Source organism: Mytilus californianus, unplaced genomic scaffold, assembly GCF_021869535.1.
Source record: "Mytilus californianus isolate M0D057914Y unplaced genomic scaffold, xbMytCali1.0.p SCAF_2, whole genome shotgun sequence".
Lineage (NCBI taxonomy): Eukaryota > Metazoa > Mollusca > Bivalvia > Mytilida > Mytilidae > Mytilus > Mytilus californianus.
Window position 1 is genome coordinate 111928590 of NW_026262668.1, and position 14679 is coordinate 111943268.

Genomic DNA, 14679 nt, shown 5'->3' on the forward strand with positions numbered 1-14679 from the left:
TTGAAATTATTAGAAACTAAGGTTTCAACTCCCTCTGGCAAAGTTGACCTTAGATGGATTTCGCTATTTTTTAGGTCCTTTTTGGTAATATAGCTCATCAACTGTTTAGGTTCTTATACATCCTTGGCTTTCAAATATTCGGCTTTAAGCATTCCTGATGAAGGTATATCCAGAAAAGCGCTTCGGGCGCATGAAATTTATAACGTGTTTTCTTCATTTTTAACACCAAATTTCGACAGAATCCTCCTTCAAGTCGACCTTAACAAACTGACATTATGGGAACCAACCTGGAAAATGAGTTTTCATCCAGAAATGTATTGTGCTTACCATCAATGTGATATGAAGTGGAGTGGACACATTACAAGAATCTGTAAAAAAGTGAACAACACTATGAGCTTGTTACAGAGAAATCAAAATATAAGAAAGAGCATATCCACTTGGGATTAATATGGTTCAACGAAGGGCTCATACGTTGAAAACAGAAACCGCAACACTTATCTGTCACAGATATGCTAGAGAAATTAGAATGGAAATCATTCGAAGAACGAAGGAAAAAATCGAGATAAGTACTAATGTACAAACTCATACATGGACTAGTCCACATAGATGCTTCTGATAAACTAATCACACCAACACGATTTAGTCGAAATATGCATAGCAGTTCCTTCCATCTTGTAGCACAGTTACTCGGAGGGAATCATTCTATCCAAGGACTATTCGAGACCGGAATGTCCTACCCACTGATACTGCCATGGCTAAGAGTCTTAAATCATTCAATGCTCAGTTACTTGATTAATATAAATCGGTTTTTTTTAACTTGCACATTTTGATATGTAGAGCGCCGTTTGTTTGTGTGTTGATTTTTTTTTATAAATTCCTTGTAATTAAAAGTATGCGCACACCGTTGTTTTTCCAAAAGAGGCAGAATAATCAGAAATGATGGCGGCCACTAAACGGCAGAAGCAGAAACCCCGTGAGACCGAGACATCATGATTAAGGGACCTGCATGGACTCCTAAAACATGAATAAGTATACAATTTACTGAAGTTTATCAGTGACTCTTCATCAGTCGTTACGTTTATAACAATGTTTTCTGTTTGATAGAGTTTAAGATGAATTGAAACATCTGTCTGAATGTAAGCAAAGTATTGCATCTTTTTTGGGACATCAAACCAGGAAAGTTGAAAGATATCATGTTTACAGGAAGTGGTGCGGACTAGTAAAAACAGCAAAAAGAGAGTAAAAAAGTAGTTTTGACTTCAAGGTTTCATACCTTTTTATTCTTCGTGTCATGAGGTACCCTTTTCCTCAATAAATCACAATTTAACATTATTATATACATGATATGTACATGGACATTTTTCTATGTAGCATTTTATTTGGGTCTATGCCACTGCTGGTGGAGGTTTTCTCCCCGAGGGTATATCTAGCCCAGTAGTCAACACTTCTGTGTTGACATGAATTATCATTGATATAGTCATAATTATAAATTAACTGTTCACAAAACTTTGAATTTTTCGAAATACTAAGGATTTTCTACACTAGGAATAGACTACCTTAGCTGTATTTGGCAAAACCTTTCGGAATATTTTGGTCCTCGATGCTCTTCAACTTATTTGGCCTTTTTAAAAAAAAATGTCATTCGAGCGTCCCTGATGAGTCTTTTGTAGACAAAAGCGCGTCTTGCGTACACCATTTAAATCCTGGTATCTATGATGAGTTTTATTATTAATTTATCTTAAAGATCAGCAGTTTTGCATGTAATAACTGCAACCTTCAGGATCAGTCCCAATGTCTGATTAATTACCATTCCAGAATTGTTTATTTGAATACACTTTAATATTTGTCCAGAATTGTTTATTTGAATACACTTTAATATTGGTCACTGCAACAGCAGCAGTTGTTAGAATATAGATAAATGACTTCATGAGAGTTTACAGTGAGGGGCCAGGTAGTCTGACTGATAAAGTTCTGATTCTGTAGTTGATTATGCCGGTGAAAGGAGGAATCAGGAAAATTGCTGTACGACTAAATACTTTACTTTTGGTTCGTGTTGCTCAGTCTTTAGTTTTCTATGTTGTGTTTTGTGTACTGTTGTTTGTCTGTTTGTCTTTTTCTTTTGTTTTAGCCATGGCGTTGTCAGTTTCCCAGTTTTTGGTGGGGTTCGTGTAGCTTAGTCTTTAGTTTTCTATGTTGTGTCATCTGTACTATTATTTGTCTATTTGTCTTTTAATTTTTGGGCCATGGCGTTGTCAGTTTATTTTCGATCTATTAGTTTGACTGTCCCTCTGGTATCTTTCGTCCCTCTTTTATTTTCTACTTATGAGTTTGCATGTTCCTTTGGTATCTTTCGCCTCTCTTTTACTGTGATCTGATCCTAATAAAAATCATGACTTTGTATAACGTAAGAAATGTTTTAAAATTGTTATTCGTTTGGATTGGTTGCTTAAGACTGAGTGAAAATGTTTTCTTTAAGCTTACAGTTTCTCAAATACTAGTATTTGATTGTTAAGCCCAAGGCTTTACATTATGATTATGGACTCAGTGCTCATTTGAGGAATGTTTGTTGGTTCTGGGCTCAACTGATAGGGCACTGAGTTCCAGTGGTAGCCGGGTCTGGGCTCCAAGGGAACTGATGAAGCCAAATTTATTACCACAAATCATAACATTTTAAACAACTGCAGACAACTTGAAAGTCAGTTTCACCAAAATTATTTAACACTTTTTTCCTGAATACCTGTGGCCAATAAGGGTGTAGTGACCATATATGAATTGGGATTGCAGCACTTATTTATGGTAATGATGATTTGTGGAATGCAACATATATTAAAATTGAAACGATTTTGATTACACAAACGTGCAATTCCTCAGGAATTGACCATGCTACTCAAATCTAGACAATAAATAAAAACTGGTAATATCAATATGATTATGAATGGTGAATACAATCTGATTTACGATGCCACGTTTACTTTGATTATCAAGTGTCAGTAGATCATTATATTTTATATCTATACACTGAGGTAAGAGTGTTTTAACCATAACTGATAATTGTTTTACTTGTGATATTTAATAGGAAATTATTCCGTGACTTGTTCTAAAAGGGGGAACACTTTCACACATGCATATTTCATATTTTGTTGCAAATACATTTTCCAGCGCATTCGCGCTTTGAATGACTATAATGTTAGAGTCCCTTTTGGTCATTTGGTTCAAGTATTTATATATTCCCCGGTTTCAAATTATTTTGGTTTTGGGCATTCCTGGTGACGATTATTCCGGAAAAGCGCCTCAGATGAGCCCAAATTATGAAAGGTTATTTTGCTTTTTTCAAGTGGAAAAATTTGGAGGACAATATCTCAACTTGTTAGCTTTATGAATAATATTAACGTAAAAAGCTGAATTCGAAATAACATTTTATTATTTGATGAATCAGACTTCTACAATAAATGGCTTTTGTATATTCCAGCTGTAAAATGTTTTTTAGTGGTGATGATGAAAATATTACGTCAAAAATCAGATTGCCACAAGGGTTAGTACTATCGCCCACCACTTTTAACGTATTCATAGCTGATGTAATGGATAACACTCAGGACAAAACTGCAAGTTTTTAGATGATGTCACAAAGGACAAGACATAAACGAATCAAAAGAAAAAAACAGCTGTTTAATATACGAGCTGAGTCCGATAGAAATCGACATAATGCAAGTGCACGTATACATGTACATGTACAAGACTTTGATTGATTTTGGAACATTCAAATACGAAATAAAAGATGAATTTTGGTCTGTTTTGTAGGGTTCTTATGACAACTCTATTTTCAAACAGTTACAGACTTTCCTAGGAGATTTTTCAACCTGATGTCTTGATATTCTTTGCATAAGGTCGATTTCTATCCAACGCAGCTCATATCGTGGCCGCCAGCTTTTATTAGTGGAGGAAGCCGGAGTGCTTGGAGAAAACCACCGACCTAAGGCAGGAATATTGGCAATCCTAGTTGGGATATTTGAAGAACGCATATGCCACGTGCAGGGTTTAAATTCACAACCTTAGTTTTGACAGGCTAGTGATACATACATGAGATGACCTACTTAGACCACTTTTCCACCGAGGCCCCTAAAACAGCTGAAGATGTCAAAGAATTATTTAAAGTAAACTGAAAAGTGGAGAATTATCTGAGAATTAATATTAACTTGAAAAAAATGTGTCTATTTTCAAAAGACAACCCAGATACAGAACAGAACACATTCCAAATCTACCACAGTATGGTGAGATCTGTTATGGAGTATGCATGCCCACTCTGACAGATAACTTTCTCAGACAATATGAAAAAAAATCGAAGCTGTACAAAGAAAATGACTGTCATTGTGCCTTTAACTACAAGGAACATCAGGTAGAGAGACGAAACCAATAAACAACTCATCGACCTTAGCATAGAATAAATTTCAATGCGGTAAATCAATCCAAAAACATAGCTCAAACAACGAAATAACAGTTGGAATAGTATCTTATCAACAACGATACTTATGATTAACAAGGGTCTCCATTTGGTAAGGCCATAAATCAATCCATAGACATGTTCAAAGCGACAAAGGTTGATACCAAACTGATAGAACCAGATTTCACATATAAGGCAGGCGCAGATTTTATGTTGATGAGAACTGTCCAAAGCAAACCTGCTAGAAGACAGTACAGACTCAACAGTAGTGTCATTCACAGATGGCTCTTGTCAGGGTGACCTAGGACATTTGGACCGAAGCAGTAGTGAATTCTGGAAATAGGCAAGTTTAAACAAAACAAGACAGGTCAGTAAAAATCGTCTAATGTCTAATTATTTAGGCTGTTTTAGTAAAATAACAAGTATTGCACAAAATGAACAGATGAAAGAGGTATTCACAGGACCAATTTTCCATGCAGAAATAAATGTGTTTATGGGCCACCAAAGTCCCCGCTTGTAAATATGCATGAGTCAATGTACTAATAATTAACATTTTCTTTTCTTTTAGTTAATGACATATATTTCTACATGTTGTCATTAGAAATTGCTTGCAGGTTTGAGTGCTCTTATTGTTCAATAACATTTGTTGAGGCAAACTAAAGTTAGAGAATGGAAACGACAGATTTTGCAATTTTTCCATTTATAAAGGGGCATAACTCAAGAACAGTAAAAGTGATGACACCCAATTTTAAACTTGATCTGTGTTTTGTGGTAATAAGCATTGTGTACAAGTTTCATTACATTGCGTTGAGGCAAACTAAAGTTAGAAAACCGAAACGAAAAAATTCAGCAATTTTTATGCTTATAAAGGGGCATAACTCATGAATGGTAAAAGAAACGCCACCCAATTTTGAACTTTGTGTTTTGTGGTAATTAGCATTGTGTAAAAGTTTCATAACATTTGGTAGAGGCAAACTAAAGTTATAGAACAGAAACCAATTTTGGGGACGTACACGACAGACAGGACGGACAAGGGTAAAACTTATACCCCCTCCACTACGGCAGGGGCTTAAAAAGTAGAACACTTATGCAATGTATTAGAATTTCCTTCAAATTTGAAACTTGTACTCAATTTCTGACTGTATGAGCTTGTCAGGTCATGTTGTGTAACATAGGTTGTTCAAAAACCACATCAAAGACACCAGGCTTATAATTTGTAAGCCAGATGTGCGTTTTTTCTACCAAAGACTCATCAGTGACGCTCGGATCAAAAAAGCTAAAAACTAAAAGTACGAAGTTGAAGAGCATTGAGGATCCAAAATTCCGAAAGATTTTGCCAAATTCAGTTTAGGTAATCTACTGTTCACTAACAACTAGCACATCGCAAGGAAAATTGTTTTATCACCTAAAATCCTTTGTCTAAAATAAATGAAGACCTTACAAGGATAATATATACCAAGTATAGTTATCCTATTATTCAAGTGAGAAAAAGGTCAATGACAATAGGAGAAATTCACTTGACAAAAAAACAGTTTTTTTTTTAGCAGTTGCTGAAGAATGAAAATAAAATCAGACAATAGACATATGTCAGACATAAAGTATTTGTATACCGGTACAAGGGATGCAACATCAAGGTCTTCTACCTTTTAAAATATAAGTTTATATTAATAGTTAATGCTGTTGTTGCCAGATTAGCCCCACGGCCCCTATGTCCTAGTCGCATTCTAGACAAAAAGAAATTATCCTAGTTCATAAAACTCCATTATCTAACAAAGCTATTGAGGCCTAAAAAATAAAATCAGACTAAACCTAATTGTTGACAATGCAGGTGGGACAAAAACGGGTTTAAATCATCCTATAGCCAAAGTGCTGTGAGATGAGAGAAGATAAAGATTGGTTGACAATGCAGGTGGGACAAAAACAGGTTTAAACCATCCTTTAGCCAAAGTGCTGTGAGATGAGAGAAGATAAAGATTGGTTGACAATGCAGGTGGGACAAAAAACAGGTTTAAACTGTCCTATAGTCAAAGTGCTGTGAGACTTGATAAGATAAAGATTGGTTGACAATGCAGGTGGGACATAAAAAGGTTTAAACTGTCCTATAGCCAAAGTGCTGTGAGACTTGATATGATAAAGATTGTTTGACAATGCAGATGGGACAAAAACAGGTTTAAACCATCCTATAGCCAAAGTGCTGTGAGATGAGAGAAGATAAAGAATGGTTGACAATGCAGGTGCGACAAAAACAGGTTTAAACTGTCCTATAGCCAAAGTGCTGTGAGACTTGGAAGAAAAAGATTGGTTGACAACGCAGGTGGGACAAAAACAGGTTTAAACCATTCTATAGCCAAAGTGCTGTGAGAAGATAAAGATTGGTTTACATTTTGCATTGTGAACTTAAAATCAAACATTACATTATATTATGGAAATGATCATGTTAAGGCAACATTTTGAATTGAATTATCTTCCTTTGTCCCTAATTATTTGAAGAACAGACAGGCACTATGCACTATATATATATAGCTACTTTCTGCAACTGGTGTGATGATTTTTCAGAAGTGAAGTACACATCATGTTGTAAATCGAATGTTGAGTAATTCTTATCAATAAATTGTTTGACCTAGCTAGGCATGTATAGAATTTTAGGAATATTCACTCACTGCACTATGTTGTGTGTCCTCACAAAGACAGGTAGAGAACAGGCCTGAAATATAGCTAATCAGCAAACAAAAAATAGGGATTTGATTGCAATTTGTTCAATCTTTGCCCAAAATAAACTGAACAGGTTTTTAAGCAGTTGCTGAACCATGAAAATGAAGTCAAGAACAACAGACATATGCTGAATAGAGAGTTAGAAAAAGAAGGCATCTGTATATAAAATATGAAGCATACAGACCTTCTAAAATATTAAACTTTCTACAAATGTTTACACAGCTGTTGCTGTTGGATAAGCATTCTGTGACATTTGTGATAGGTGAGATACAAATGTTTGCTGCAATCAAAAAAACAAAATTTTTAAAGAGAATTTTTAGTAGAGGTCTTCCAATCATCAATCCAATAAAGTTTCAAAACATTTGGCCTTTTAGTTCGTTCAACGAAGATTTTTGGTAAATTGGCTAACCAGAATCAAAGATGCCTTTGGTGACAATGTTTTGAATTTGAATTGAATCAAATGAGGAACCTTACCATGGGACACTTCATTTACAGTACATTTGTATAGTTTCAAATGCTTTATGGACAGTGGTCCAAAAATACTCTTCATTTATTCCTATCATTCCAAACAGGAAGTGAATGAAGGGGTAGGTCAAATTAATGCCTAGAACTGAAGTAAAATTATAAAAGATACATAAATTTTAAACAAATTTTATTTATATTTGTTTTCACATGCTTGTTCAACAATGTTTATAATTTAAAAAGCAATAAAAATGGCACATTCTTTTGTTCAGACAAAAGCTAAGTATTATACATGTAAAATACTTCTAAAGGCTGTTTATAAAATGCCATATATCTATAAAAATACAATATCATCATTCTGGACAAGATTAACAACTGTTTCTTGACTGTCTCCTTGTTTTTTTGCATAATGTGTTGTAATGTGCATTAAGAAATAAATTTTTAAAGCAACATTTTAAAAATTAACTGACATGTTGACTGGCATTAATGTTAATGTAAAAATCTCTACGTGTCTTTACACTTGTACAACCTTGACACCTATAAAAAGGCACTTTGATAAAAGGCTTGATACTTATAAAATCAATCCACAATTTATTTCAATTCTATATTTTGCTTTTAAAACACCCAAACATAATTAAAGTAATGAAATGCTTTTCCAGGAAGCTATTAATTTTGACCTAAACATCCTTTATATCCCTCCATTCAGTAACATCTATTCTGGAAAAAATAAAATAAATAGAGCTTGCAAAGAAATTTATGTAATTAATTCAATATTCATTTACTTAGTAAAAACTTTTCTAATACAGAAAAATCAAAACCATTAATAATAAACCTCCCCTCCCCGCAATACCTTTAAATAAATTCCTCATAAATTGTTTGCTTCTAAAATTGCCCAAAGATGAATACATCAGTTTTCTGTGACTGGTATAATACTGTTATGAAGGTGGGTACAGAACTACTGGAAAAACATTTGTGAATAGCATTAAGTAGAAAAATTAAGGCTTCAATACCTTTTCTATACATCAAAATCTTAAGTACAACTTTCCTTTTCATTTGTTTTTTTTTCTTCTTGAAATAAGTACTTGAATGAATTCATCAAATATTAATCAAAAATAAACTAAATTGAAGATCATTTTTGGCCATTTTTTAAATAAAACTTTAAAAAAGAGGAAAGTTTGTTAGATAATAAATGGACATACATCAAGATCAAAGTAAAAAGAGATCCTTTTTTCAAACTTTAGAAAGCACTGAAACTAAAATAAAAAAGGGAAAAAAAAGACATAATATGAAAATGTATATAATTTGTGAATCAATGAAGTACAATGAGATTTCACTCTTCAATTGAGGTAGAGACAACTGCCATAGCTACAGAAGGTTTCTGTAATGTTTGAACTATAATTTCTGTAGTTTTACCTATCTGTATATGAAGAACACATATCAGTCATATCAGTTAAAAAGTTGCCTACACTTATTTAACAATGATGCCTTCAGGAGTAAAGTCTGTCTTTCAACACAAATACCGAAAATTCAAAAAAAAAAAAAATATTTTCAAAATTTTGCTTCAGACATTATCTATAAACTTTAGAAAAGTTTCTGTCAAAGTTTTCTAAAATTCAAAGCTATTGAAGTCTAACTTCCGTGATTTTGTAGGCACAACAAAAATGGGATAATTTCACAATGAATACATAAGAAAGATAGAAAGAGTATTGAAGAAAAGAGAAAAGAATAATAACATCAACACATGTACAATCACAAAGACTATGTTTATAAAAGAAGATGCCATTGTATAGCCAAGTGCACGCACTGTAAAACATACTATTCAGTAAAATTTCTCACATGATCATCACATGCATTTTATTACATCACATGATCATCACATGCATTTTATTACATCACATGATCAATTAGGAAGAAGATATTGCTATAATCCTAGAAGCACCTATAAATCTGGCTCATTCAACTTTTTTTAATTGGGCAATCAAAAACTTAAATTTTCTTACTCAGTTGCTAAACCCATCTAACATGAAAGTGTTCCAATATAATACTAAAATGTGAATACTATGGTTTGTAAAAACAGTAACCATACACATTTCATTTTATTTTTTTTTTTTTTTTTTCCTCTTTAAAATGTTATTTTGCCTCACTATGGATTGAATACATCCTTCTTTACAAAATCAAATTTTTACAATGACTAAATCATAGTCTTTTATTTCAAAACACTAAATAATAATAAAAATGTAGTTAAAAACATGTCTATTACTTTTGTCTTAAACAGTAATGCACATAATAAATAAGGCAGTAAGCTAAAAGTAAGTAAGACAAAATAAGGTTATAATGCAGAACTCAAATAATCTCAATAGTGCAATATCTAATTCCCAATTACTTAAAACATGACAAATAAAACAAGTTTGTAACTCTGAAAGTCACACCATTTAAATTCTAATAAAAATAATAACTACTTAATATAATATTTTATATATTTACATAATATTACAAAACCAAAACTTATGTACAAGTTGTATAAAAAGGCACTAACTCTTTTAATGTACAAGGTATTTACATTGCTAATGCTATATTACTTCTTAATGAACTTGATCAAAATTCATTTATTTTAAATGGAGTAAATGAAAATAATAAATCAATCAGTTTCAACAGCATTTTACCCTAGAAATTAATTCATTCATCTAACTTTTGCCATTTTAACCTCATGCAGCAAGTCTTAACAATTGAAAACACCACAAGTGTCAGAAGGTACAATAATTATGCTCTTTATTAGACAGTTCCTTTCCTCTTAAACTGTTTTATAATTCAACAACTTTTTATATGTCCTTTGGACAATAATTTACAAAAATAAATTACAATAATGCATAGGCACATATAAACAAATGCATTCACTTGCCAAGCAGTATGCTTGTTTCAGCACTAACCATAATATATAAAAGTCAAATTGTCATGGGCATCACTTTGTAGAGGAACACATTAAGTGTACAAAAACATATTTCTTACACCACCAATTTCAATTTTTTTCATTTATCATATCTTGCTCACTGTTTATGTCTTATTATTTTTCTACACAGAAAATTTAAATCCGAAAACTTTCCAAGTAAATAAAAAAAAACTTTCAGGAAAATATCTAAATAGTTTAATACAAAAGGCCACAAAACACAAAAAAAATCTTATCAAAATACAGAGTTAAAACAACCACTTTGTAAATATTCATTTCTTTAAATAATAACAAAATATACTAAATTAATAACTTGTATAAACAACCTTAGTATTGCATACGTTTCACACCTGTCACATAACATTAAATAGCAACATTTAAAAAATTTGTATCATGTGGCCTGAATCATAATTTATATTGTTTATTTTTGTTCTCACAGTATTTTTAAACTACTGCTTAGACTTAATACCAGAGTAATGAGTATCCACCAAAAGCCAGGACCTAGGCACCTTTTCTACTAGCACAGTTATCTCCCATTGTACAATAACTACTGATTTTATTTACATTGTTGAGCCCACTTCGGTAGAATTCGACGTCTAGCATTGGTGAACCAGTAGTTAATCTGATTAATTGTTAATCCAGTCTGTTTAATTAACATAGCTTTTTCATCATCATTAGGATATGGATTATCTTTATGTTGTCTTAACCAGTCCAACATTATAGCTACAGCCTGAAAAATACAACAAAATCTTAAGAACAAAGCATACTATAACCTACTTTTTTTCCTTCTCAAATTTTGTGTAATTCTTCCAGTTGGAGTTTTAGTATACCATATTTGTTAAACAGTGTTCAGAATTTTTTTTTTTTTAATACGATTTCAGTACGAGAATTTGAAAGTGGAGTCATTTCATACCAGAAGTAAAGACATACCTGAGTCACTTGCACTTTATGAAATTTCTGTCCTGTTTCAGAAGGGAATTATTTCAATGGACTAAAATTGCTCAGGAATTGGAGACAATAATGTTTGCCAGGACTTTCAATTGTAATATAAACAAGCATTCTGAGAGTATTGCGAGTATTGCATGGCAGACATAGTCCCCAACTGGTTAAAAATTCATTGTACTGGAACAAAATGCTAACTTGATCTATAACTTGTCATGGTGTTAACTATATAACAAATATCAAGTCAATATCTTCAAGCATGATGCAAAAAATTTGGAAAACTTGATAATTTAAGTGAATTTTCTTTGTCCAAGGACCATAACTTTGCACAAAATCACAAGACCGGAACAAAATTCAAACTTGATCTGTAACTTGTCATGATAAAACTATATACCAATTATCAATTCAATATCTTCAAGCATGACGAAAAAAAATGCAGAAAACTGATTATTTGATTGATTTTCTAAGTCCAAGGACCATAACTCTGCACAAAATCATCAGACCAGAACAAAATTCGAACTTGATCTGTAACTTGTCATGATAAAACAACTTACCAAATATTAAATCAATATCTTCAAGGACGAAAAAAAAAAGTGTGGAAAACTGATTTGCCGGACTGACAGACAGACAGACAGAGTGCAAACCGGTTCAGGGTTCCTCCTACCTATCAAGTGGTAGTAAATCTTCATATGTTTTTCTCATATCTATGAAAGTGCTTAAATATAGCTGAAAATAGTTTTACTTGTGTAATCTGGTGTTATATAATTAAGAATCTTACCACTTCTTGTAAAGGGGACACACTTGCACGTTTGTGTATTAAAAGTAAAATAAATGGAGAATGTCTCCATGGGACACACATGATGCTCCAGCTTGCATATAACGTTATAAAGGGGCATAACTCAAGAACAGTACAAGCGATGCCACCAAACTTCAAACCTGATCTGTGTTTTGTGGTAATAAGCATTGTGTATAAGTTTCATAACATCAAACCCGTGGTAAAGTCAGTATAAATTCAAGCCCACATGAATTATTTCTATTCTAATAGGACAAATACGGCAATTCTTTTCGATCCAAGCTCTCTTTGGGGACGTACGGACAAGGGTAAAACTTCCCCTCCACTATGGGTGTGTACTCAAAGCGTTTAGAGAACGTCATATTAGAATGGTATATATAATCTTTCACCAACATATTTGAAAACCTACAAGAATTGATTGTGAACTCCAAATTTGTTATCCCTACTCCAAATTACACGATGTAATAAGATCTGTAAAATCTGTACACAAATTTGTTGACTCCTGATTTTAGCCTGTTCCAAATGAGAGACAATCATAACCTTTGGCAAATACTAATAAGTTAAGTTTAACTATTTGTTTTGCTATTCACATTGTTTAATCAATCCTAGTTTTCGTCAAGAAACAGCTCCTGGAAAGCCAATGCAAGTTTTAAGGAAATACCCACATAAACATAATCACGTCATAACCTCCTGTTCACCATATTTGCACTTTAACACAATCATTAACAGTAGGAAAAACTCCAGGGGAACAATATCAATGTATGACCTTTAAAATAATAAAAAAAAAAAAAAAATTATAACAATTACCTCTTTTGGTAGACTAGGGTGTTTTTTTGATTCAGACTTGTTACTATGGTTGCTACTACTACTAACAAGACTGCCATTATCACTAAAATCAGCCAAGTCTTTCAGAGATTTGAACTGGCCACTGAATGCTGACATCTCTAAATTCTTCTTTGCCATTGGTGAGGCAAACATTCCACCAACCATCTACAAAAATTATTGCATTAAAATAATTTGTTAAATGATTGTCTTGAATCGTTGTCATAAATTATTTTAATCATAAATCACATTTCTTATCATTAGATTGTTTGACTATACTATAACTTCTTTACAATCCACAGTTTATCCTCTCTTAAATGAGTGTAACAATGTATATCATTTTGAGAAGCGATACATATTGCAATATTTGTGTTGATGATGATGATGATGATGATGGATGGCTGCTTAATGTCCAGCGGCAAATTAATATGCATATTCAGGACGAGAACATGTTAATGTAATATGAATATTAACCCTGCTTTGTACTAGACAGACATGCTGAGCAGGAATTTTAACGTGCTAGTTCACAAGGTAACAGTCCGCAGGAAAACATGTCACTTTACCCGGACACATTATTTTGACTCAGAGCCGACCAGTCTTTGCTCTTACTCCTTAATGCTGTGTGCTTAGCCGAGAAGCAGCAAATACCAATTTTAAAGCCTTTGGTTTGACCTGTCCAAGGTTTCGAACCCACGACCTACCACACTCGAGGCAAACACGCTACCATAAGACCACTGAGGCGGTTATTTGTTTTGATGTACATGCTATGACATACTTTTAATGGTAATATGGGACAGAACAACATAGTTTTCTGAAGCAGGAGTTTTATTTAACTTGAAAGATTGATACGATGTGTAAGTTTAGAAACGATATCTATTCAAACGTAAATGTTTCAGTTATAAGGTTTTTTACATGTAGGAGGATCACTGATGTCATTTGTTCAGTAAGCAGTGGACTTTGTACTGTAAATCAAAACCATGAGGAACATCTGCAAAGGCAACAAAGGTGCAAAGGTGAGTTGTGATCTTATGATAAAAGAAAGAAACAAGAATGTGTCCATAGTAAACGGACACCCCACTCACACTATCACTTTCTATGTTCAGTGGACCGTGAAATTGGGGTCAAAACTCTAATTTGGCATTAAAATTAGAAAGATCATATCATAGGGAACATGTGTACTATGTTTCAAGTTGATTGGACTCCAACTTCATCAAAAACTACCTTGACCAAAAACTTTTAACCTGAAGCGGGACGGATGGACGGACGAAGGAACAGACGCACAGACCGAAAAACATAATGCCCCTAGGTGGGGCATAAAAATTGTGTGTTGGGTTCTGTTTTCTTTTATGTGATGAAGAGTGCAATGTCTGCTGACAGTTTTTGAAAAAAAGGATGGAAAACAGAAAATTACCCCAGCTTTCAGTTTATTAATTGTTGCTCTTACCTTGACGTTTGACCAAAAGACATCAAAATTAATAAGGCTCTTTTGGGGAATTTGGGTAAATGGTTACCACTTTAGGGTATACATCAATGAGACAGTATGTGTTTATCTTAAGGGAAACATTC

The 14679-nt window shown here is 33.1% G+C and overlaps 1 protein-coding gene across 4 annotated transcripts in view; it reads right to left on the reverse strand.

Moving 5' to 3' along the window:
• Positions 1 to 7785: 7785 nt before the first annotated feature.
• LOC127728574 (myb-like protein AA) overlaps positions 7786 to 14679 on the reverse strand; it is an 82775-nt gene continuing 75881 nt past the window's right edge. For 3 of the 4 annotated variants that reach the window (XM_052236050.1, XM_052236051.1, XM_052236052.1), the window contains 2 exons: positions 13099 to 13281; positions 7786 to 11286 (listed from right to left, as the gene is read on the reverse strand). In XM_052236050.1, coding sequence (XP_052092010.1) covers positions 11113 to 11286; positions 13099 to 13281 — 357 coding nt within the window. In that variant the 3' untranslated portion in view covers positions 7786 to 11112. The remainder of the gene's footprint in view (positions 11287 to 13098; positions 13282 to 14679) is intronic. The other variant, XR_007994190.1, reaches the window with a different exon arrangement.